The 25,975-nt window shown below is 48.2% G+C and overlaps 1 protein-coding gene across 3 annotated transcripts in view; it reads left to right on the top strand.

Annotated features, from left to right (window-relative positions):
• Nucleotides 1-25,898, top strand: part of ABL1 (ABL proto-oncogene 1, non-receptor tyrosine kinase) — a 139,933-nt gene extending 114,035 nt beyond the window's left edge. For all 3 annotated transcript variants that reach the window (XM_001507100.5, XM_029063644.2, XM_003428372.4), the window contains 8 exons: nucleotides 2,606-2,878; nucleotides 13,266-13,350; nucleotides 13,987-14,164; nucleotides 16,413-16,597; nucleotides 18,030-18,182; nucleotides 18,879-18,968; nucleotides 19,269-19,433; nucleotides 22,041-25,898. In XM_001507100.5, coding sequence (XP_001507150.2) covers nucleotides 2,606-2,878; nucleotides 13,266-13,350; nucleotides 13,987-14,164; nucleotides 16,413-16,597; nucleotides 18,030-18,182; nucleotides 18,879-18,968; nucleotides 19,269-19,433; nucleotides 22,041-23,755 — 2,844 coding nt within the window. In that variant the 3' untranslated portion in view covers nucleotides 23,756-25,898. The remainder of the gene's footprint in view (nucleotides 1-2,605; nucleotides 2,879-13,265; nucleotides 13,351-13,986; nucleotides 14,165-16,412; nucleotides 16,598-18,029; nucleotides 18,183-18,878; nucleotides 18,969-19,268; nucleotides 19,434-22,040) is intronic.
• Nucleotides 25,899-25,975: the final 77 nt, after the last annotated feature.

Raw genomic sequence — 25,975 nt, forward strand, 5'->3', positions numbered from 1 at the left:
AGTAAGCACGCTATAAATACGATTGAATAAATGAAAAATGAGAACTATTTAGGCTATCGGTGGCTGTTTCTCACCAGGAACAGTTTGTCTGGCGCGGTGACTTCCCCAAAGACTACTCCCCCCTCCAAAGAAGTGTTTAGTTAACAAGTTTTTCTGTTGATATTTTTGAAGTGTTATTTTGAACCTGTCATTACTGTTCATTAGACTATCATCTCATTTTTGTCTCTCCTCTTTCACTTAGAGATCTTGTGAGCCCCTTGTGGGACAGGGACTGATGCTGAATTTGATTTCCCTACCCCATAATTCAGTACGATGCTCTGCACATTGTAAGTATTTAGTAAATGTTAGCGATAGCTATAAGTAAAAATTGTGCTTGCGGATAATCCTGCAGCCGCTTTACCCAAATATTTTTTTTTTCCTTCGCCAGGACTAAATATCTGTCCTTACATGTGGCTCTTTGAGTTCTCACTAAAGCAGTTCACTTTGAGGCTTATGTGCAGCCATTTCGAAGAAAATTAGCCGGCTACATATACTAAACCAGACCGCCCCTCTGAACAATTCAAAAGATGTAGCTAGCCAAGAAAATGGCCCGTTAGAACATTAGCAGTGTTATCTGCCAAGACTGGTGACCCTGCAGGAATCCAAAGCTACCTTCGCTCTGTGCTTTCAGTCAAGTACAGTCTCTGGAAGAGAATCCCGTTTCTAAGAATCGAATTAGGAAGTTTGGGGCCCCCAAAGGTTTGTTATGTTAAAAGCAATTCCCAGGTGAAAATCTTTTTCATATTCATTTGTTGCATCAGGGAGACATCTCCTTATTGTCTCCTCTCGGTTTCCCCCTCTTGTGGATTCCATTTATTTATTTTAATGTCTGCCTCCCCCCTCTAGACTGTAAGCTCGTTGTGGGCAGGGAATGTGTCTGTTATATTGTATTCTACTTTCCCAAATGCATAGTATAGTACTGTGCACACAGTAAGTGCTCAATATTTATTTATTATTAGTAGTAATAATTATTTATTGAGTGCTTACTGAGTACAGAGCACTGTACTAACCCCTTGGAGAGTACAGTATAACAGAGTTGATAGACATGTTTCCTGCCCACAGTCGCTTAGCACAGGCTCTGTTCTTGGAAATTGCTCAAAGACGGTAAATACTACTGATGGATTAGTCGATTAAAAGACTCTCATCCAGCCAGGTTAACGGCTACAGGTCCTAAGCAGAAAATCCAATTTATAACTTCTGGTGTCTGAAAAGCCTGTTTTTGATCATGTTTCTTCTGTCAATCTGAAAACCAGGGGACTTACATAGAAAGTGCTGTCTTATGTATTGGGTATTTTTGGCCTTTACTCTTTGGGTTGACCTGGGCTTATAATTTGCAAGTACCTGTTAGCCAAATGGAGATTTCTTGTTGCCTAGAGAACATCTCCAGAATGTTTGTCAATTGGTAGGTCGAACTCTCCCAAGCACTTAGTACAGTGCTTTGCTCACAGTAAACATTCAATAAATGTGATTGAATGAATGAACGACATCTTGAATTGCACATGTGTAAAACTGAACTCCTCATCTTCCCCACCTAAATCTGCTCCTCCTTACTTCCCAAGACCTGTCTACACCATCACCATATACCTTGGTATCATGTTTGACTCCTCGCTATCTGATAATCCTCCTCCCATTCATTGGTTGCTAAACTTTGCTCATTCTTTTTTCCAGAACCTTTCTCAAGTCCTCCTCTTCCTTTCCACCCAGACAGCCATCTCCCTGGTTCTGGTTCTCATCCCCTCTCAATAAGATGGCTTTTCCAGCCTTCTTTCTAGTTTCTCTTTCAATTATCTATTCAATCAAAGTTATCGAGTGCCTACTGTGTGCAGAGAACTAAGTGCTTGGGAGAGTGTAGTACAAGAATAAACAGACACATTTCCTGCCCACAACGAGTTTACAATCTAGAGAGGAGACCTCCAACCTTTCCCATCTTCAGCCTTTGTTACTCTCCACAGCCTGAATCATTTTCCTGCATTGTCTCCGATTTTCAAAAGCTCCATTGGCTTCTCATTTCTTTCCCCTACTTATTCTTCCAAATGCTCAGTATAGTGCTCTGCACACGATAGGCATTCAAAGAATACTATTGATTGTGAAATGCAATCTTTTTCTTGTCATTTAAATCAGTTCCGGTTGGTTAACGCCTAGATAAATGGACATTTAGAGTACTAGATCACGGGAAAGAGAAGTTTACTTTTGAAAGGATTAAATGGAGATTTTAGGACACCTGTCCTTGCTAGGGCTCGGTGCTTGAAAAAGCAGTATGGTATAGTGGGTAGAGCACGGGCCTGGGAGTCTGAAGCCCGTGCGTTCCAAACCCAGCTCCGCCATTTGTTTCTGTGTGGCTTTGGGCAAGTCACTTCATTTCTCTGGGCATTTGGAAAACAGGGATCGAGACTGTGAACCCCACGTGGGACAGGGACTGTATCCAAATCTGATTTGCTTGTTTCCACCCCAGCGCTTAGCACGTTGCCTGGCACATAGTAAACGCTTAACAGATACCATTTTGATCATGATGACGGTTATCGTGCCATCTTGGTCCGAACGAATGCCGCTCCTTGGTTTCTTCCAGCTGTACGTCTCCTCGGAGAGTCGCTTTAACACTCTGGCGGAGTTGGTCCACCACCACTCAACGGTAGCAGATGGATTGATTACCACTTTACATTACCCGGCTCCCAAGAGGAACAAGCCCACCATCTACGGAGTGTCTCCCAACTACGATAAGTGGGAAATTGAGCGGACAGATATCACCATGAAGCACAAGTTAGGAGGCGGGCAGTATGGTGAAGTGTACGAAGGCGTATGGAAGAAATATAGCCTGACGGTGGCTGTAAAAACCTTAAAGGTAAGTGCAGAGACGGTCCGAGTTTGCACGGTGCACTCCGTATATTAAGCGGGAATTGTTGAGGGGCCCCTATTTAAATTTTATTAAGTGCGTAGCAGCATTAGGCGGGGGCCTTACTAGAAGATGTCTCCTCTTCAGTGAGTCTGAGTGGTTCATCTGGGCCTGTTAATTGTACTTTTCAGTCCTTGGTGTTGCCAGGATTTTGGGTGTGGACTTAACTGTTTATGCTCTTTTTGCCCTTGGGTAGAGGTGAGATTTGCCGCTGAGATTTGTGCCCTGAATTTGCCCGAAAACTGAGCCATATTTTTCATTCTGAAAAAAAGCCTTTTGAGACTAATGAATGTTCTGTTGCACGAGAAGGTCCGTTGCGGAGTTTATGGGGTAGGATTTTCCGAAGGGAAAATCAGATTTCTGAGTTATCCCTTCCTATGTTCTGACTGATTTTAAATGGTTTCTGTGAGATCGGTACTGGAGTGAAAGATAGAAGGAGGTTGAAAACTTTCATGTGCAATAGAAGCGTGGAAAAATATCTTTTGAAGTCATATGGTGTAGAAAAAAATCGGTTTTTTTGAAGGGAAATATCCTTCACACCCAGTTGTCCCCTGACAGGTCCAACAAGCGCTTTGCACATAGTAAACAATCAGTAAATACGATCGCATGATTGAGTAGCCCCCTCACCCAGTGCATTGTGTGTATGGTATTCAAGCTTTCACGCTTGCTTTTGAAATGATTGGAAATACTTAAGGTCCGGAGGGAGGCTTGCCTAATTTTCTGTTGGACTTTGGAGGTGTTGAATCCCTGTTCCTTTTTCATAAGGATAGAGTGGCCTCTAGTGTTGACCTGTTTTATTTTTCACTTCCTTTTATCCGAATTGGAGGTCTACTGAACCACATGGGAAAATGGAGGGAAGCGACTCATGGTGAGGATTGGAAAAACTCAGTAAATTCAACCAAAGGCCATTGCCAGAGACCAGAGGAGGCCTTACCTCCGTAAGAACTGGCTCCTCCTTATGGGAGCAGAAGCAGACGTTTCTGAAAGGATTCGACTTACACGTGGCTCGGTGGAAAGAGTCCGGGCTTGGGAGTCAGCGGTCATGAGTTCGAATCCCGACTCTGCCACTTGTCAGCTGTGTGACTGTGGGCAAGTCACTTCACTTTTCTGTGCCTCAGTTACCTCATCTGTAAAATGGGGATTAACTGCGAGCCCCACGTGGGACCGCCTGATTACCCTGTATCTACCCCGGGGCTTAGAACACTGCTGTGCACATAGTAAGCGCTTAGCAAATAGCAACATTATTATTACACATCTCCGTAACCTATAACTGGTGCTGGTGAACCCTGATCAGAGGCTCCACTTTTCATTTTGAGTTTGGGGGCCGAGCAGCAAGCTTGGGTGAAGGGAGGAAAAGAGAGGAAAAGAAAATGAGGAGAAGGAGGAAGGGGAGAGAGGAAGAGGTGATTCTCCTCTCTGCCCACTGCTCCTTCTGGGTTTTTGTGGGGTGCCCGGGCAGGGCACGGTCTATGTCGGGAGGGAGGAGTGGAGGATGATTGTCCAGGGCTGCACGGACACACCCACCTCAAACCCCAGCCAGTCGTTGCATCCCGCTCCTAATCCCCCCCACAGGGAATTTCCCCTCCGCTCACCGGGAAGCCGACGGGAGCGTGAGCTCCATCGGTGCAGCCTTTTGGCCGTAGCTGGCGGGGAAGTACGGCCGAGATTTCCTGACCCGCGGTGCTGGGCCCTTGCTGGTTCTGGGGGCGAGGCGGGCGGTGGTCCCCCTTCACAGAGCCCCAGAGGGAGGACGGGGGAAGCTGGTCACGCCCAGCTCCGGCGAGAGCCAGAAAGGCAGCAGCCCCTGCCGCCAACGCATAATTCACCCATGCCTGGCCGGCGCCATGTGTATTTACCGGCATGCTGCTCTCCCACAGTGGCTCCAGCTTGGCTAGTCTGCTTTCGGGGCTGCTACTAATCACTACTGCCAGCAAGCTGGAGGCGGGCAGCTCACCCCCATGGCAGTGGCAGTGTACACTGGGAAGCAGCATGGCGTAGCGGATAGAACACGGGCCCGGGAGTCAGAAGGTCACGGGTTCTAATTCTGGCTCTGCCATTGGTCCGCTGTGTGACAATCACTTCACTTCTCTCTGCCTCAGTTACCTCATCTGTAAAATGGGGATTGAGGCTGTGAGCCCCACGTGGATCAGGTACTGTATCCAACCTGATAAACTTCTCTCTACTCCCGTGCTTAGTACGGTGCACATAGTAAGGATTTATCAAATGCTACAATTATTATTACTGCTAATTAGAAGTCCGATCAAAACGTGAGGGAAGAAGGCAGTGGTGGGAAGAGCAAGGTCACAATGGTGAGCGATCAATCGATGGTATTTATTGGGCGCTTACCAATTCTGTCATAATAATAATAATAATAATAATGGTATTAAGTGCATACTGTGTGCCAGGCACTGTACTAAGAACTGGGATGGATACAAGCCAATCAGGTTAGACACAGTCCCTGTCCCACATGGGGCTCACAGTCTCAATCCCCATCTTCCAGATGAGGTAACTGAGGTACAGAGAATTGAAGTGACTTGCCCAGTTGAAGTGACTTGTCTACCACTGTAGACAAGTGGTAGAACTGGGATTAGAACCCATGACCCTCTCTTTCCCAGACCCGTGCTCCATTCACTACAGCATAATGCTTCATGCTTAAAACAACGCTCTGCACTCGGTAAGTGCTCAGTAAATATGATCAGTCGATTGTGGGCAGAATACCGTACTGAGCGCTTGGGAAAATACAGTATAGAAAGGTTAGGAGACGCGGTCCCAGGGCACAAGGAGCTCACAGTCTGAAGGGGGAGGCAGACATTAAAATAGATTGTAGATAGGGGAAATTGGACTCACAATCTATCTTGTACCCATTTTACAGACGAGGCAACTGAAGCCCAGAGAAGTTAAGAGACTTGTCTGTGATCATCCTGGAGATCAGAGGAAAGCTGGGACTCTCCTCAATCCCAGTGCTGTGCATTAGTATAGCAGGGGTGTAATAGTCAAAAAGAAACAGTACAGTGCCTCACACATAGTAAGTGCTTAACAAATGCCATTATTATTATTATTATTATTATTAATAAACACCCAATAACACCTGGGTGTCTCTACCCCTACTTTTGTTCTTACGCCTCTGCCTGTCGTCGGTCCTGGTGGGACTGCTGCTCCACATGGTGAAGTGGATAGAGCACTGGTCTGGGAGTCAGAAGGTTATGGGTTTTAATCCTGATACTGCCTCTTGTCTGCTGTGTGACCTTGGGCAAGTCACTTCACTTCTCTGGGCCTCAGATACCTCATCTGTAAAATAGGGATTGAGACTGTGAGCCCCTTGTGGGACTGGGACTGTGTCCAACCCGATTTGCTTGTATCTACCCCAGGGCTTAGTAGAATGCCTGGCACATAATAAGTGTGTAACAAATACCATAATTATTAATCACCCATCCCAGCCCCTGCTTCTGCTCCCTTTGTAGTTCATTCATTCATTCATTCATTCATTCATTCATTCATTCAATCAATCATATTTATTGAGCACTTACTGTGTGCAGAAAGTAAAATTCAGCACCAAATAGAGATAATCTCTGCCCACCATGGGCTCATAGTCTAGAAGGGGGGAGACAGATAACAAAACAAGGCAACAGGCATCAATATAAATATGTAGAATTATAGATATATGTATCATTAATATAAATAAATACAATTATAAATGTGTACATATGTACACCAGTGCTGCGAGCCAGGGAGGCGGGCAGAGCAAAGGGAGCGAGTCAGGGTGATGGGAAGCGGAGGGGAGCAGAGGAAAAAGGGGGCTTAGTCTGGGAAGGCCTGTCTGAGGAGGCGAGCCTTCAGTAGGGCTTTGAAGTGGAGAACTGTGATTGTTGGACTCCCTACCCAGGACACCTAATTATTTTTTTTTAAATGTTATTTGTTAGTGCTTAGTGTGTGCCAGGGACTGTAGTAAGTGCTGAAGTGGATACAAGTTAATCAGGTTGGACGCAGTCCATGTCCCACACGGGGCTCACAGTCTCAATCTCCATTTTATAGAGAACTGAGGCCCAGAGAAGTGAAGTGACTTGCCTAAGTTCACACAGCAGACATCTGGCAGAGACCGGATTAGAACCCAGGTCCTTCTGAGAGCTTCATAACACCCCGCAGGGCCACTGTCCCCTGTGATTTAACTACAAAATTTCTCTTTTGGAATGCCTCCAAGTTACGGTTATTACAGAAGAGAAGCAAATCAACTCACTGCCCATTCTAGGGGCTTAGCATTTGCAATTTTGCATTGTGACCTAGAGGAAAGAACATAGGACTGAGAGTCAGGAGACCTTGGCTCTAATCCCATTTGCCTGCTGCGTGACCATGGGCAAGTCACTTAACCTCTCTGTGCCTGTTTCTTCATTTATAGAATGGAAACTAAATACCTGTTCTCCCTCCTCCTCAGACTGCAAGCCCCAGGTGGGACAGGGACTGAGAGTCTGATCTGATTGTACTGGGGCCACCCCAGCACTCAGCACAGAGTTTGGCACATAGTAAGATCCTAACAAATATCACAGTTGTTATTTGCAGTGTGCCCTGAATCTGGAGAAGAGGACAATTGTACTTTTCAGAAGATAACTTACAGCGGGGCTCGTATTTCCCTTCCTGGCTCCCGTGATAGCTGAGATCGGGGTCCAACCTGGTTCAGGGCTTAGATCCCACCTCTCTCCTTCTTCACTAATTCATTCATTCAGGCATGTTTAGTGAGTGCTTACTGTGTGCAGAGCACTGTACTAAGCACTTGGAGAGTCCATTATAACAATAAATAGATGCATTCCCAGTACTTGTTGTTTCTTGGGGGACAGATGATCTCAAATAAAGAGTGATCATTTGGTCAAATGTTGTTTTCACATGAACCGTTGTGGGCAGGGAATGGGTGTGTTTATTGTTATATTGTACTCTCCCAAGCGCTTAGTACATTGCTCTGCACACAGTAAGCGTTCAATAAATACGACTGAATGAATGAACCACCATTAATAATAATAATGTTGATATTTGTTAAGCGCTTACTATGTGCAGAGCACTGTTCTAAGCGCTGGGGTAGACACAGGGGAATCAGGTTGTCCCACAGGGGGCTCACAGTCTTAATCCCCATTTTACAGATGAGGGAACTGAGGCACGGAGAAGTTAAGTGACTTGCCCACAGTCACCCAGCTGACAAGTGGCGGAGCCGGGATTCGAACCCATGACCTCTGACTCCAAAGCCCGTGCTCTTTCCACTGAGCCACGCTGCTTCACCATTGTTGATTGGCATGACAGGAATCCCATTTAGGGTGGACGCCTTGGGCAGAAAGTAGAATTCCATAGCCACGGACTTTGGCACATAGTAGGCATTTAATTAATAACGCAGTTATTATTAGCCCTGGGCGCTGTTGACCTTTTAAGAATTTCCTGGGTGTGAGTGTTCAAATGCCAAATTATGAGTTGGAGCGGATATCCAGAAAGATATTTGTTGTGATTGATTTTTCTGGGGAAAAGGGAATAATAATAGTAATGGCACTTAAGTGCTTACTATGTGCCAAGCACTCCTCTAAGCACTGGGTTAGATGCAAGTTAATCAGGCTGGACACAGTCCCTGGCCCACAAGGGGCTCAGTCTCTTAATAGGAATAAATTCCTAGAGAAGCCAGAGGAAATTAATCCTCCCAATAAACAAATGCACCTCCAAAGAGAAGACTGTCTTGTTTGCTCCATTCTCCAGAATAGGCTAAGACCCCTCATTTTGCCCTTTGTGCCCCTTTTATCGATCATAAATCTCCAATCATTTCGGCTTTGGCTAGGATCCAAAGGCAGGGTTGACAGATCAGTTACTTCCTATAATAATCGTCTGTGTCACCAGTTCCGTCCGGATGTTGCGTATGTTCATAAGGTAAAAGAAATCAGGAATAGCAGACAAGAAAGACGACTCTTAAATTGCTAAAAATGAAGGTGTGAATAAAAGAAAAATCTGATGTACCCAAAGTATTATTTTGTCTTAAAATACCCCAAATTCTGACAAAAGCAAGAGAAGTTTCTCCGTACCAAAAAAAAAAAAAAGGAAAAAGTTGAGCTATTCAGAGCTGACGGTTTAAAATATAAAAGGTCTGCTTCTGACACCAGCAGGGGGAAGCAAGCTCACACTGCTTCTGAAAAGGAAAACTAGGGGATTATTTAATATTTGTTGCCCAGAGAGATTTCCCTGCATCACTGTGGGATTTGTATTCTTTTTCTCTCATAGCCACCTCAGATGGTTATTTCAATCTAAAGAAAAGGAGCTGGTAATATGTGAAGCCCTTTTCACTGGGGCTCATTTATTGTTTGGTTTTTCAAACATCAAAAAAGACTTGGTTGGAGAAGTAGGTCTGCAAAGTCCCCTTGACCAAGCAAGATCCTGGGGTTACCAGTTCCGTAAGCGAGGCGCAGCACCGAGCTCCCGAGTGCCGTAACCCAGTGGCTTTTGTGCTCCGATCTTAGAGTGCCATCCCAGCAAATCAGATCACTTTAGGCCTAAATCCCAAATGTTCTGCCGAGCTTTCTCATGCACAGGATTGACCCCCAAAGAATTGAAGGTCCAGGGACATGCTGTAGCCACTAAGCCACCCCACGGGAGCCTCCAGTGACGTTTCAGCGATGTTAAACGTACTGTACTGTTTTGACAGAGTTTCTAATCTTGTCTCTCAGAGGACTGCTCTGAGCAACAATAAACTGTCAAGGGCCTCATTGGTCCTGTTTCAGTAGTGAACTGGATTAAAATGACATCAGGAGACCAAAACGGGAAAAGTTAAGTCAGCATATTTCATGGAGCCTGACCGAACCTCTTAAAAGATTATTTCAGAGTATCTATTCTAGTAACGCTACAAGGATGTTTGTTGAGTAAGTTTCATGCACTGGTCAGGAATTTTAACTAGTCAGTATCCATTCTCCTGAGAAGAGTGCAGATTTGCGGGAGCTTTGAAGAGAAGGGTAACCCTGGCTCTGCCCCTTGTCTGTTGCATGACCTTGGGCGAGTCACTTCACTTCTCTGTGCCTCGGTTACCTCATCTGTAAAATGGGGATTAATCCTGGGAGCCCCATTTGGGACATGGATTGGACAAATCTACATCTCCGCCCCTGTTCTCTCCCCGTCCCTTCAGGCTCGTGTCTCCTCCTGCCTCCGGGACGTCTCCACCTGGATGTCTGCCCGCCACCTAAAACTCAACATGTCCAAAACTGAGCTCCTTATCTTCCCTCCCAAGCCCTGTCCTCTTCCCGACTTCCCTATCACTGTGGATGGTACGACTGTCCTTCCTGTCTCTCAAGCCCACAACCTTGGTGTCATCCTTGATTCGGCTCTCTCATTCACCCCACGCATCCGATCCGTCACCGAGGCCTGCCGGTCTCACCTTTATAATATCGCCAAGATCCGCCCTTTCCTTTCCATCCAAACGTCTATCTTACCGGTACAGGCTCTCATAATATCCCGGCTGGATTATTGTGTCAGCCTTCTCTCTGATCTCCCTTCCTGCCGTATCTCCCGCTCCAGTCTATTCTTCATTCCGCTGCCTGGCTCATCTTCCTGCAGAAACGCTCTGGGCAAGTCACTCCCCTCCACAAAAACCTCCAGTGGTTGCCTATCGACCTCCGCACGAAACAAAAACTTCTCACTCTAGGCTTCAAGGCTGTCCATCCCCTTGCCCCCTCCTACCTCTCCTCCCTTCTCTCTTTCTACCGCCCACCCCGCACTCTCCGCTCCTCTGCCGCCCACCTCCTCGCCGTCCCCCGTTCTCGCCCATCCCGCCGTCGACCCCTGGCCCACGTCCTCCCGCTGTCCTGGAATGCCCTCCCTCCTCACCTCCTCCAAACTAACTCTCTTCCCCTCTTCAAAGCCCTACTGAGAGTTCACCTCCTCCAAGAGGCCTTCCCAGATTGAGCTTCCCCTTTTCCCTCTGCTCCCTCTCTGCCCCCCCCTTCACCTCCCCTCAGCTAAGCCCCCTTTCCCCCCCCTTCCCCTCTGCTCCTCCCCCTCTCCCTTCCCCTCCCCTCAGCACTGTGCTCGTCTGCTCATTTGTATATATCTTTATTACCCTATTTATTCTGTTAATGAGATGTACATCCCCTTGATTCTTTTTATTGCTATTGTTTTTGTCTGTCCGTCTCCCCCGATTAGACTGTGAGCCCGTCAATGGGCAGGGATTGTCTCTATCTGTTGCCGAATTGTACATTCCAAGTGCTCAGTACAGTGCTCTGCACATAGTAAGCGCTCAATAAATATTATTGAATGAATGAATGTGTCCAACCTGCTTAGCTTGTATCTATCCCATTGCTTAGGACAATGTTGGCACATAGTAAGTGCTTAACAAATACCAGTGGGGGGGGGGCGGAAATGTCAGGGATACAGGTCTCTTTCCCTGGTTCAGCTGGAGGGCTGGGAGAGGCTGTCGAGCTGGGTTTCCCATGACATCATCCTACGTTAGTAGAGGTGGTAATAGTATTCATTCATTCACTCATTTAATCGTATTCATTGAGTACTTACTATGTGCAGAGCACTGTGCTAAGCTCTTGGAAGAGTACAATACAACAATAAATGGACACATTCCCAGCCCATAACGAGCTTACAGTGTAGAGGACTTTTAGAAGGCTTCATGGGAGGGGAGGGATAGAGCTTGGCAAAGTTGAAGAGGGATGAGGTTCCAGGTGGAGAAAAAGGCATCCACAACGGGTTCTAATCCAGGAGAACGGAGGGCAAGGGGTGTGAGGTGTTTGTATGGCCTTGGGCAAGTCACTTAACTTCCCTCTGCCTCAGTTACCTCATCTCTAAAATGGAGATTAAGACTGTGAGCCCCAAGTGGGACATGGACTGTGTCCAACCTGATTTGCTTATTCATTCATTCAGTCGTATTTATTGAGCACTTACAGTGTGCAGAACACTGTACTAAGCGCTTACAATTTGGCAAAAGATAATAATGTTGGTATTTGTTAAGCGCTTACTATGTGCAGAACACTGTTCTAAGCGCTGGGGTAAATACGGGGTCATCAGGTTGTCCCACATGAGGCTCACAGTTAATCCCCATTTTACAGATGAGGTAACTGAGGCTCAGAGAAGTGAAGTGAGTTGCCCACGGCCACGCAGCTGACAAGCGGCAGAGCTGGGATTCGAACCCATGACCTCTGACTCCCAAGTCCAGGCTCTTTCTACCGAGCCACGCTGCTAGAGACAATCCCTGCCCAACAACAGGCTCACAGTCCACCCCAGTGCTTAGAACAGTGCCTGGCACATAGTAAGCGCTTAACGAACACCATAATTATTATTATTTAAAAAGTTGGTAAGCGCAGCTACGTATAAGGTATGTCAAAGAGAGGAGGGGAAGTGAGGGGGCTGAAGGCTGATCCTTCTAGACTGTAAGCTCAGGGGTTTTGTCTACCAACTCCTTGTGTTGTTCTCTCCCAAGCGCTTAGTACAGTGCTCTGCGTAAAGTAAATGCTCAATAAATACCATTGGTTGATGGGACATTTGGCACCTCCTCACCTGTTCAACCGAAGTAGTTTTTTCAAAGTGGAAAGTAGTCTGCAGATACTGGAAATCAACAAAATGAACTCAGAGTGCCCACCCGCCCAAAAAGTGGAATTCTCTTTACATCGGCCCAAACGTGCAAAGACTGTAGCAATTTGGGAATCTAATGACTTCTTTATTTCCTCCATTAGTGTCTAATCTATAACAATTTGCCGTATTCAATTGGGCCTTGTTTATTGAACTCTAAAGATCATTTCAGAATTAGAGGCTTCTCCAGGGAGTCCTCTAATGAAACAATCACAAGGTCCGTGTGTCCTATTTCTGCCCTGTTTTGAATCATATTTCCCCCGGTCACCTCTCTCATTCCCACACTACTTTTTCCGAATACACGGGGCTGTTTTTTCCCCTCTTGAGAGAGTTCCATGCCGGGTTGTAAACTGATGGGTAAATCTTTTATACAGAACAGCTCTTTTGAGGCCTTCTCCCTCGATCGGTAGTAGGGCCTTGGATTCGGGGTAGTGCTGAGCAGTTTTATTGTGACCCTCCATCCGGCACAGACCTATACAGTATGCCATATCGTGGAACCGTATTCACTCTGCCTAGCAGCCATTGCAGACTTACACCCCTAAGAAGATTTGCCCGGTGGAAGAGGAGGCATTCGTGCTAAGAGTGAGTGATGGGAAAGGCAATACAAAAGATTAACAGACTGTGCCTCGCCACCAGCAAACCGATGCATCGTGACTGTGGAGAAAAGCAACTCAGAGCTGTGCTTGACACTTTACATAAACCAGTTTTCCCTCTTCTACTTCTCCTTGACTGAAACTTTTTCTCCTCTTCCCTGCAGGAGGACACTATGGAGGTGGAAGAGTTCCTGAAAGAAGCTGCAGTAATGAAAGAGATCAAACATCCTAACTTGGTACAATTACTAGGTAAGTGAGAAAAATTCCAAGCGGAGGAACTTTTAATTAAAATCTCTGGGGTGATACGGGTTCCATTAAGGTACAGAAAAGCTGTTTACCATGGGAAGATTTCAAATTCTGACAGCTAATCTCTCCCAAGACTCAGCGTTTGAAAGAGGGAGACGTGGGTTTTTTGCGTGTTCATCTGTTATTACTTGTGCTAGTATCGAAAAAAAAAATTGGGACATGGAAATCTAAAATTAACCGTCGAAGTATAGTTTTCAAGAGGCGTCTCGAGATATGGGGAAAACATCTCTTCAGTGATTTACAAAGGGTTTTCTCCCCCATAACTGTGATCTCGGCCTCCGACGGGCAGATGTTCCCGATCTGGTCTTGCCTTCTGATCTCCGTGGCAGCCACCACCTCTGTGGCAGCCCATGAGCCGACATGAGGCCGTGGCTATCCGTGGCATCTCTCTGTTAAAAACCTGTACCTGAAACACGGGTTCCCACCGACTCCGACATTAGAAGTTGGAATTTGGGGCGGGGAGGGGGTTCAGAAAAATTCCCCAAAGTCAGACGCCACGAATCTGTTCCCTCTTGGTTAGGAGGTGCTCAGTCAAAACCCAGTTGGCCAAGGGGAGTGCATAAATGTCTCATTCCGCAGGGGTCTGTACCCGGGAGCCCCCGTTCTATATAATCACCGAGTTCATGACCTATGGGAACCTGTTGGATTACCTGCGAGAGTGTAACCGGCAGGAGGTGAACGCTGTGGTGCTACTGTACATGGCCACTCAGATCTCATCAGCTATGGAGTATCTGGAGAAGAAAAACTTCATCCACAGGTAGGAGCTGTGCTAAGCACCCCATGTACCCACAAGCCTCAACATCGTGAGGGGCCATTCCCTCTGAAATCCTCTAGCTCTCCAGGCATGAAAGGCAGTTTCCGACTCCTGGCCGTGCTAAGAACCCCCAAATATTAAGGATGTTAGCATTATTATTATTACTATGTGCAGAGCACTGTTCTAAGCGCTGGGGTAGATACAGGGTCATCAGGTTGTCCCACGTGAGGTTCACAGTCTTCATCCCCATTTTACAGATGAGGTAACTGAGGCACAGAGAAGTCGAGTGACTTGCCCACAGTCCCACAGCTGACAAGTGGCAGAGCCGGGATTCGAACCCATGACCTCTGACACCCAAGCCCGGGCTCTTTCCACTGAGCCACACTGCTTCCAAAATCCCACCAGCCCCTGATCCCCTTAGAGAAGCAGAGCACGGGCCTTGGAGTCAGAAAGACCTGGGTACTAATCCCGGCTCTGCCACTTGTCTGCTGGGTGACCTCGGACCTCCGTTTCCTCATCCGTAAAATGGGGATTAGGACTGCGAGCCCTGTGTGGAACAGGGACCGTATCCATCCTGATTAGCTTGTATCTACCCAGCGCTTAGGAAAGTGCCTGGCACATAATAGGTGCTTATCAAATGCCATTTAAAAAAAAAGCCTCAGCATCGTGGCGGGACATTCCCTCTCAAAGCCTCCAGCTCTTTAGGCATTCATTCGTTTAATCGTATTTATTGAGTGCTTAGCTTGTGCAATATGGCAGAAGACAGTTCGTTCTGGAGAAAATACATCCATAGAGTCGCTTTGAATCGGAAACGAATCGACGGCCCTTGATAATATAAACTGTGTACAAAGCACTGTACTCTACACTTGGGAGAGTACAATATAACAATAAACAGACACGTTCCCCGCCCACGTGAAAGACAGATTCCAACTCCGGGACCAGGCTGGTTGTCGAACCTCGAAACCAAAACGCACACAGGCTTCCTGGTCTAACACTGTTTGTTGGGCACAGATCCAGGTCTAAATATGGCAAGGCCTGGGCCCTGGACCAGTGTAGTGGTTAATCCCTGGAGTAAGGGATATTTCAATTCTGGGCCGTTCCGGATTAAGTGGCATATTAAATAAGACTCATAAAAGGTTTCCTTCCTAATAATCACAGTTCCCCGTGAAATAGAGTGCCCATTGTGCCTTTGAGGCCAGCGTTCAGCATTAATGACCTCTTCCCAGAGCTCTCGGCGTCGCCTGAACACGAAGTCACGCCTAGCAGCCAAGCTTGTTATTTTGCCCTTTCATCGTGATTTCATTCTCTGCTCATTTCCTCGTCATTTGGTTCGGGGATGTTTACACTATCATCTGAATCGTCTCCATCGCCAAATTAAGCATCTTTGCTGTTTTAAAGGCTGAAGAGTTTTGACCTTCAAAGGGTGCTGCAATTATGTTGGTGCTTTGCATTCCTTGCCTCTGGAAATGGTCCGTCTCCTAGCAGAGGAATGACATATCTTCGATTGAGGCTTGATGGGCTTTGCTGGTCTATTTTCTACCCGGTGTTCTTCTCCATGCCACGGCGGTGACCTTTCCCACCCAATTAACTGAAGTATGAAATCCGAACATGAGATTTCATAGTGAGGAAAAAGAGTATCGTGGTCAAATGCTAGAGGCTCCTCGTACGACATATTTCCTAGGCTCACACGAGAGGCCGATTCAGATGCTCCCGTCAGTCAAGAAAGCAAACTCTCTGAGGCTGTAAATTGAGATTTCTCAACGTTTGATTTGCCTTGCACTGTTGAGTTTCTTCCCTCTGCGTTCAGTCAGACTTAAGATGCGTTTCCAAAATCCTATTAAGTTCAACTTTTCTGCATTTAATTTTTCTACGATTGCCGACGACCGAGTTCTCTTAAGTAGAAACGGTCATCTCCTTAATCTGCTGCTGCTGAGCAGTCTCTTATCTGGTTTGCCTGGTGATTTCACACTTTACTTCCAAGAGGCAGATTGTCGGGCACTCATCGCTGGGTGAATGGGGTAGAAAAAGAAGGTTGATTTTTAAGGAGAGAGGGCATTTTGGGTGGGGCAAAGGGATTCCAAAATGGGCAACTTCACTGCAGTCAAATCTGGGGAAGAGGGTAGGAAGCAGTTCGGGGCAAACTAGCCCAACTCTTCTCTGTCAATGTTGTGGTTGATGCAGATATGTTGGCAACATCCAAAGCTGAAAAGCTGCCTGGGACCTCACCCAGCAGATCTTTGTTGTCTTCCAGGGATCTGGCTGCCCGAAACTGCCTTGTAGGGGAAAACCACTTGGTGAAGGTAGCGGATTTTGGTTTGAGCAGATTAATGACGGGGGACACCTACACCGCCCACGCTGGGGCCAAGTTCCCGATCAAATGGACGGCACCGGAAAGCCTGGCCTATAATAAATTTTCCATTAAGTCGGATGTGTGGGGTAAGGATCTGCGTGTCTGCTAGTAAAAGTAGTCAAATCTAAATTGGAGAACTTTGTTTTTTTCTTGGGCTTTCTGCACTCTCTCTCTCTCGTTCTCTCTCTCTCTCCTCTCCCCTCCCCTCCCCCCCCCCCCACACCTTCCCTCTACCCCTTCCCTTCTCTAGTCCCAAATAGAAGCAGTGTGGCTTAGTGGATAGAGTGTGGACCTGGGTTCTAATCCCTGCTCCTGTCACCTGTTGGCTGCGTGACCTTGGGGAAGTCACTTCACTTCTCTGGGTTACAGCAACCTCATTTGTAAAATGGAATTTAAGACTGTGAGACCCATGTGAGACATGGGCTGTGTCCAACCCAATTACCGTGTATCTACCCCAGCGCTTAGTACAGTGCCTGGCACATAGTAAGCGCTTAAATGCAATTTTAGAAAAAAAAAAAAGGAAGGAATGCTTTACCAAGGAGCTGTCCGTGCGTACCGATTGTTTTCCTCGCTTCTTTCCAACTTTATCATTTCACTCTAAATTTAGGGATCAGATTTGCTTTGGCAGAGAGCTGACAGGTTTGCTCCTCACCCGCATGAGTCGGCTGACCCACGTGCGCGAAGCGTGCTTTTATTTGAGAACTACTGCCTCTCGATACAGCTGAATGCATTCACGTCTCTCTGCTCACCCTCCCATTGTTAGTCTTGTTGCTTCCCGCATCCTGCATACAGTCGATGGAGGCCCATAGCGTAGCGTGACATAAAGTACTTATTTTGTAATAGTAACATGGAACCCGAAAGAGCTGAGGTGTAGATTGGTCTGTCACAGTTCCAAGGAGGCTACCTAGTGCCCAGCAAAGGCAGCTTGGGTTAATCTAGTGTGACTTCCCTTCATGATATGTTTAACAAGATTTGAAGGCTCTTTACTTCTATCAGAGCGTTCTGGTTTGAGGCCGTGGATAATTTAAAGTCTAATTTTACCCTGTCCTATCTCGGATCTGTGCCGGGAAGAGGCTTGCTAGAACGCGTTAGCGTCTGGGGTGCTGTCGAGCGTAGGAGTCGGAGGAGATAGGGAAGCAGCGTGGCCTAGTGAATAGAGCACGGCCTGGGAGTCAGAAGGACCTGGGTTCTAATTTTGGCTCTACCACTTGTCTGTTGTTTGACCTTGGGCACATCAGTTAACTGCTCTGTACCTCAATTCCCTCATCTGTAAAGTGGGGATTAAGACTGTGAGCCCAACGTGGGAGAGGGAACACGTTCCCTATGTCTAACCTATTTACCTTGCATTTATCCCAGGGCTTAGTGCAGTGCCTGGCTGTACTATTTTTTATTTTTATATTTTTATATAACTTGCTGAAGGGTGTTGCAGAAGGCCTGCTTGGTTTTGCCTTGAATAAATTTCCAAGATTTTCAACCACCTCTTCCTGGTTTTTTTTGTCTTTTTTTCCCTTCATTCAGCATTTGGTGTTTTGCTGTGGGAAATCGCCACTTATGGCATGTCCCCTTATCCTGGGATTGATCTGTCACAAGTGTACGAGCTGTTGGAAAAAGACTATCGGATGGAGCGTCCTGAAGGCTGCCCGGAAAAGGTCTATGAACTCATGAGAGCATGTGAGTCTCCCCTCGGCGATAACAAGAAAGGATTAAAGCCAGTACTCCCCTAACGCCGGGGCGGCATCCTTTAAGAATCCCTTGTTGAGGTGTAGTGCTCAGGCTGTGTCCAGTGCCGAACGCTTATGCGCAACCACTTCTTCCAACGCCACATCACATCCTGGGCAACCCAGACGCATGTTGTCGTAAGGCAATCCTCGATTCTGCAGTAGCGTTCTGTCCAAAACATGTAGTGAAAACACATTCGTCTGTGGCAGAACCAAGTGTATTCAGTAATAAATAGACCGGTTGGGACTTTCCAAAAGTAACGAACCAGAAAGGAATTTGACCAAAGCCGAATCCTTCTTGAAGAACATCACAGAGGAATCCTGCTCCTTTTGAATTGCAGTGAGTGGGAATAAAGCCGAATACGTTACACAGTAAGAAGGAACCCTTAGCTTTCAGACACCTGCCAGGTCTTTAAGCGCCATCGTCTTTTTGTCTATAATTCCTGATATTTGTAGTAGGAAGGAAGGGAAGATTTCATGACATTCTTGCCTGGGAAAGGTGCTGTTGAGGTGACGGGAACAGAATGTTTGCTAGTATTTCCACAAACTTTTCATTTAGAGTTCTAGTCCAAAGGTCATGTGTCGGCTGGACCAAGATGAGCAATCCCCAGTGATTTTTTCTTCCTTTTTTTTTTTTCTTTTATTCTAGGCTGGCAGTGGAGTCTTTCCGACCGACCCTCCTTTGCTGAAATCCACCAGGCTTTTGAAACGATGTTCCAGGAGTCCAGTATATCAGATGGTAAAAGGCACTTGTTGATGATGCAGTTAACGGGCAGAAATACACTAGGCTGCTCCCTGGGCTAAGGCAACATCCCTTCCCTTCACTTTCTAATGAAACCCAAAGGGGAGGTTGAGACAGTGGAAACCAGAAAGAATTGGCCAGCTACTTGTTTCTGGAAGCCAAGCGGAGGCTGTCCCGCTGGCTGAAAGATGTGAAAACTCCTGTTTAAAATCAGCCCCTCTTCAGTTATGATGGTTTTGTGTTTGTTTGTTTGTTTTCAAATAAGTCTATTGTTTTCCTTTCTGTTGATGCTGTTAGAGGTGGAGAAGGAGCTGGGAAAGAAAGGAGTACGAGGTGTGGTTAGTAACTTGCTGCAGGCTCCGGAACTGCCAACCAAAACCAGGACGTCCAGGAGAACAGCTGAAAACCGAGATGCGAACGAAACACCTGAAACTCCTAATCCCAGAGGCCCAGGAGAATGTGGTAAATCTCTCGGATTAGTCAATTAGTCATATTTCCTGAGTGCTTACTGTGTGCAGAGCCCTGTACTAAGGGCTTGGGAGAGCACAATATAACCCCAAACAGACACATTCCATGCCCACAGCAAGCTTATAAGTCTGGAGGAGGAGACAGACATGAATATAAATCAATTAAATGGCAGATATGGACTCAAATGCAGTGGGGCTGGGAGGGGGGATGAATAAAGAGAGCAGGTCAGGGCGACGAAGAAGGGATTGGGAGGGCTTAGTCAGGGAAGACCTCTTGGAGGAGGTGTGCCTTCAATAAGGCTCTGGACAGAGGGGGAGAATCACCTGTTGGATATGAAGAGGGAGGACGTTCCAGGACAGGCAGGGTGTGGTCGGGCAGATTTGCAGACAAGGGGAATTCATGTCCTGGGGTCTATCTAGAGAAGGATCAGCTGCCAAAATAGATAGCCCAACCTTGGGGAAAATGGCAACTTTCCATTGGAGAAAGCGACCGTAGCATCGGCGACAGTACTGAAGTGCCTACTTTGTGTAGAGCACTGAACTAGGGACTGCAGTGTCCTAGCCTCCCTGCGTGAATCACGACAGAGAAAATGGCTCTGGCAGTTTGCGCTTCAGATGGAGGCAGAAGCATTATAAAATTTAGTGAGAAATAAAATCTACTTTTCCATCTATTATTCAAAGCATTAGTGGTTCCTGTTTCAGAGCAGATGAAGCAATAATAAATACTGAAATACTCAAAAGAAAGAGCAGATTAATAGAAAGCCCTGAAACAAGAAAGCTCTTAAATATACAAAAACCCTGCAGTGCAGGTCTGGAGGGTCTTGGTGGCTCCTGAGAGCAATGCCTTTCTACTTTGACCTGTCAAGGATTATAGACCGTGGTATTGGTACAGTTGAGATTCCAAAAGATCTTGAGTGCAGTTCTGAGTTGAGCTGTGATTTTCAGAATTCATCGTTCTACGAAGGCACCGGAGGTTTTTCTCCTTGAAGGAAGGGAATGTGTATTTTGCTTCTGTCAAAACCCTCCCAAGCGCTTAGGACATTGCTTCACATTCGGGAAGCGGTCAGTAATCGATAAGTTAATTTATCTAAAAACTGTAACAGCCCCCACGAAAACCACCCCTCCCTGCCTGACCCCCTCCTTTCTCCCAACCTCTCCCCACTTGTCTACTGTGGTTCTCTGTGGTGTTTTTGCTATCAAAAAGCGGGGGGGGGGGGGGGGGGGGCGGGGGCAAAAAAAGAGAAAGCTATGGAAACTGGTCTTCTGTAGTCAAAGCAGAGTAACAAAAGGCATTCATTTTGATGGGTAAGAAGGAATGTCGAGGAACTCACTAGTGAGCCCTATGGATGTCTTGCCAGGACCACCTTCCTGCCCCCCCATGCTGAAATTTCAGCAGATACTGCCCTTTCCCTGTGCCACCTACATTATCCCGCAGGCTTCTCTGAGCAGTCCTATTCCTGTTAGTGACGATTCCTGTCATTCAGAAGTGAGGACATTGAGGGCTCCAGATACATTTATTATAAACCATGTTTCATATTTAAAGAGCTCTCATTTAAAAATTTAAAAAGGTCATCCCCCTCTCCTTTCAGAGCAGGAGCAGCTCACCGTCACCGGGTCTCCATAGCATGGGCACCTCCTCCTCCCAAATTATACCGTTCAGACCATTCAACTGGCTGGCTGGGTTGCCCGGTAATAGGTTCTGAATTTCTGCTTGGCATTGTAATTGTTTTCACTTGACCAGATAACCATGTCTGAAGGGTAGAGTGGTGCTTTATTCTAAATGAATGAGGGGCAGAGATAGGTGGAACCCCTTTTGTATTCATATACCTTTGAAGAGTGCGGCTTCTGCAGGAGAGAAACCCTGAGAATTACCCCACGGACACATTGGCTCAGAGGTTAGTCAGTTTACACAGAAGTGCATCATCTCTCACCCAGGGGGTTGGTGTTCTGAGACAGCAGAGCTCTGGTTGTGAAAGAATTTATTTGTTGAAGTAGACCAGCCTTTTTTTTTTTTAAGTGGTATTTGTTAAGCACTTACTATGTGCCAGGAACTATACGGAGCACTGAGGTAGATACAAGCTACTTACTTGGGAGAACCGTGTCCCATGTGGGGCTCCCAGTCTTAATCCCCATTTTGCAGATGAGATGACTGAGGCACAGAGAAGCAAAGTGACTTGCCCAAGCTCACGCAGCAGACAAGTGGCAGAGCCGGGATTAGAACCCAGGTTCTCTCACTCCCAGAATTATTCTAAAACAGATATCTGTATTACGGGGACTAGGAAAGGTAAGAATGGCAGCTTCTAACTTCTTTGCTGATTTTGCCCGTGGTCCTCCTCCCGAGAGATTTTCTTTACCACCTGGCTGGGCTGGGTTGAACTGGACTTAACTGGGCTGGCCGTACTCAATCAGTCGTATTTATTGAGCACTTACTATGTGCAGAGCACTGTACTAAGCGCTTTTGAGAGTACAATACAACAAAATTAGCAGCCTGTCGCGGCCCAGAAGCATGTGTCTCTCAGTAGCAGGCCCTCTTATAAAGACTCAAAAGGGAAAAAGGAGAGTTTTTCTCTCCAACCGTTGGGATGCTCCCGATTTGTTTCAGATCCGTTGGACCACGAACCTCCCGTGTCTCCGCTGCTCCCCCGGAAAGAAAGAACACCCCAAGACAGTGGGTTGAATGAAGACGAGCGCCTCCTTCCGAAAGATAAGAAGACCAACCTGTTCAGCGCCCTAATCAAGAAGAAGAAGAAAACGGCCCCCACGCCGCCGAAACGCAGCAGTTCCTTCCGGGAGATGGACGGCCCCGCAGACCGCAAGGCCGGAGGGGAGGAAGAGACCCGAGACCTCAGCAACGGGGCCTGCACCGGCCCTCCCTCGGATGCGGCCGACCCGAATAAGTTCCAGAACCCGAGCAACGGGGCGGCCCTCCCCAACGGGGGCGTGTCGGCTAATTCGGGCTTCCGATCTCCTCACTTGTGGAAGAAGTGCAGCACGCTCACCAACAGCCGGTTGGCGGCCAACGACGAAGAGACTAACTCCAACTCGAGCAAACGCTTCTTGAGATCCTGTTCAGCGTCCTGCGTGCCCCACGGGGCCAAGGACACCGAGTGGCGGTCCGTCACCCTGCCCCGGGATCTGTCCACCGGGCGACAGTTCGACTCCTCCACGTTCGCGGGCCACAAAAGCGAAAAGCCGGCCTTGCCTCGGAAGCGGGCGAGCGAGACCAAGACCGAAGTAACCGCCCGGGGCACGGTGACCCCCCCGCCCCGGCTGCTGAAGAAGAACGAAGAAGCGGCCGACGACGTCTTCAGGGACGCCGAGTCCAGCCCCGGCTCCAGTCCTCCCAACCTGACGCCCAAGCTCACCCGTAGGCAGATCGCGATGGCGCCTTCCTCCGGCCCGACCCACAAGGATGAGCCTGGAAAGGCCCCTGCGGCCTTGGGGACCCCCGGGACCGCTGACCTCCTGGCGCCGGTCAGCAAGAACTCGTCCGGCGCCTTCGTGGGGAACAGCAAGGCCTCCGCCGAGGAGTCCAGAGTGAGGAGGCCCAAGCACGCTTCGGAGTCGGCGGGAAAGGACAAGGGAAAATTATCGAAGCTCAAGCCCGCCCCGCCCCCGCCACCGCCACCATCCTCTGGGGGCAAGTCCGGGAAGCACTGCCATAACCTCAGCCACGAAACGGCAGGGGACCCGGGGCCCGGGACCAAATCCAAACAGCCGTCTCAGCCGGCCGAGCCGGCGAACAACGAAGCCGCCAAGCCAAACCAGGTAGGGGAGGGGGCCAAAAAGCCCGTCCTCCCATCGGCCCCCAAGCTGCAGTCGTCGGCTAAGCTGTTGCTCTCTTCCTCGACGACTCCGGCCCCCTCGCCCTCCACCGTGCCATCTGCTTCCTCCACTCTAGGAGGGGACCAGCAGTCTTCCACCGCCTTCATACCTCTCATATCCACCCGCGTGTCTCTGCGGAAAACCCGCCAGCCGCCAGAGAGGATTGCCAGCGGCACCATCACCAAGGGGGTGGTTTTGGAAAGCACCGACGCCCTGTGCCTGGCCATCTCCAGAAACTCCGAGCAAATGGCCAGCCACAGCGCGGTGTTGGAAGCGGGCAAGAACCTCTATACGTTCTGCGTGAACTACGTGGACTCCATCCAGCAGATGAGAAACAAATTCGCCTTCCGAGAGGCCATCAACAAATTGGAAAATAACCTCCGGGAGCTGCAGATCTGCCCCGCCACCGCTGGCGGCGGCCCCGCGGCCACCCAAGACTTTAGCAAACTCCTCAGCTCGGTCAAAGAAATCAGTGACATTGTTCAGAGGTAGCAAAAGCCAGCGGCGGGCCGGTCCAGGTGGACTGCAGAGACGTATCCGTCAACGTTGAGGGGAAACTGACAGCAGACCAGCGGGACCGGGGCCTCTGGCCCGGGGAAATGGACCCGAGGCGTGCAGACTGTGCCACTGGGAAACACAAGCCCTATTACTACCTAGACCATGGACGAGCAAGTGAGATGCACTTTCCTCCCTTTTGAACCCAGGCTCCCCGAGCCCTCTCCATTCGGAGAGTTCCCGCGTCTGGGGCCTCCAGTCAAAAGGCTGAGGGCCTTATTGTTCATGTGGCTTTAGGACCGAGCTTTAAGTTGGAGCGGGAAAGGCAGAAACGGACTCGAGTTTTCCCGTTCCCCTCCCAGAGGAAGTCCGACGGTTGTCTTTCTCCCCCCTCCGGGGCCCTGCGCGTCGTTGAAATGCCCGAGTTCATCCCGTGAGGCCTCGTGCACATTCACCTCTCCCTTGTCCCACGAAGGGAACCAGTGGGTTTGTTTTTCTTGTGACTCATAAGGTTAAAAAACACTGCAGGAGAGGAGCTTGGAGATACCACCTGCCAAGATCACACTCTTCCCACTGGGAACTGTGTGCCAAGGACTGAGGCCTTTCAACTGGCTTCTCCCAGAGAGGCGAACTCTTGGCTCGTTGGAATAATGTTATAAGTTGTGATCCGGACGGTCAGCGGTCGGATTCCGACTGAGGGAGGGATGGGCCGAGAAGGATGCAAGGTGATTTCCACCCCCCACCTTTGGCCAACGGCTCTTCCGCAGGCGTCCCGAGGGAAGGAGTGGCCATTCCCAGTAAAGTACGGGGCCACTCCAAATGGGGCGAGGAGTCCCCTGAGGTGGCCAAACCTTCCCCCTTCTCCCTTCCAAGAGAAAGCCCCGGGAGGGTGAGGTCAGAGGGCTGTCGGATGGGCTGACGGGATGCCTTGCGCCTCTTGACCCTCCCCTTTCCGCAGAGTTAACGCTCTCTTTTCCAAACACCACGTGACAGTCTGAGAAGCGAGTCGGTGGAGGTCTGACTTGTTTCAGGTTGGTTTTCACGCACGTGAAAAGAGCGAGCGGTCTGTGGCGAGCCATTTTCCGGTGTGACGCTTAGGGGGACGTATCCATTTGGCCTCCTTGAAGGATCTGCCGACTCACGGGGCAGCAGCCTCTGGGGTAGAGGGAAGCAGTCGGCGGGGATCCCCTATATTGCACAGAAGAGGGACATTGACCGCCCCGAGACCCCTACCACCCTCAGAGTTTGGAAAATGTCTTTTTTTAATTGCAGTGAACCACACTTATCAGTCTAATGTTTCTCTTGGGGTTTTGTCAGGGATTGTTTCAAAAATAAACCCAATTAACACTCCCCCCTCCCCGCCTTCTCCCCCCACTGCTCCCTGAAAGTATTTCAAAGAGCAGGCTGCCGTCCTTCGTCTTGGGCATTCCTCCTCCGGGACTGCCCGAGAACATAAGCGAGTACTGAGGCTGTGACTCACAGGGCAGCCACGCGCAGTTTTCTCTGACCTTTCCTTGCACTCCAGCCGCCAGCCCGGGGAAAAGGGCTGAGAGCAATAGGCTGGGGATTCACCGAGGCTCGGCACATTACTCAAAAAACAGCGGGCCTGACTCTGAACGGTGCCATTTAACCCCTCACCGGTTCTGAGTCCAGAAGAAAATCGGCCTTCCCCTCCCCTTTCCTTCTAACCCCTGTGACCCTGTGGCGTTTCCTGCATTATACGATTTTTACGCTAATCACCTTAACGTGTATTTTACTTTTCTGTTAGAAATGGCTTTAAAATGGTTTCCTCTCAATATTCCTTTTATATTTTCACATCACCTCTTTGCCCTCACAGACTGCCGTGACTTACACTCTGAAGATGTAAAAACACCACCAGCTGCCTTTCAGACAAGCAAAACAAATCTCACACTCACAGCGCACACACACACACACACACATATCCACACACAACTGTGGACTCTCTAATGAGGTACTGTTTCTTTCTTTTGTCGATAACATAATGTGCCACTATATTAAGCATTTGTATCTTGGTATTACACTTTTATAGACGTGTCCTTTTATAAATGTGTAAATAGTTTTCCCCTGTTGTCCTTTCTGTAATACCTATGGTGCAGTTTTATCTTTTTTTTTTTGAGGGGGGGGAATGGGTCCAACACATTTTGTTTCTGTATGTCACTCTTCATGTTTTCAGTGTTTTGGGGTGGGGGGGCGGAG

This window comes from Ornithorhynchus anatinus, chromosome 4 (genome assembly GCF_004115215.2).
Source record: "Ornithorhynchus anatinus isolate Pmale09 chromosome 4, mOrnAna1.pri.v4, whole genome shotgun sequence".
Taxonomy (NCBI): domain Eukaryota; kingdom Metazoa; phylum Chordata; class Mammalia; order Monotremata; family Ornithorhynchidae; genus Ornithorhynchus; species Ornithorhynchus anatinus.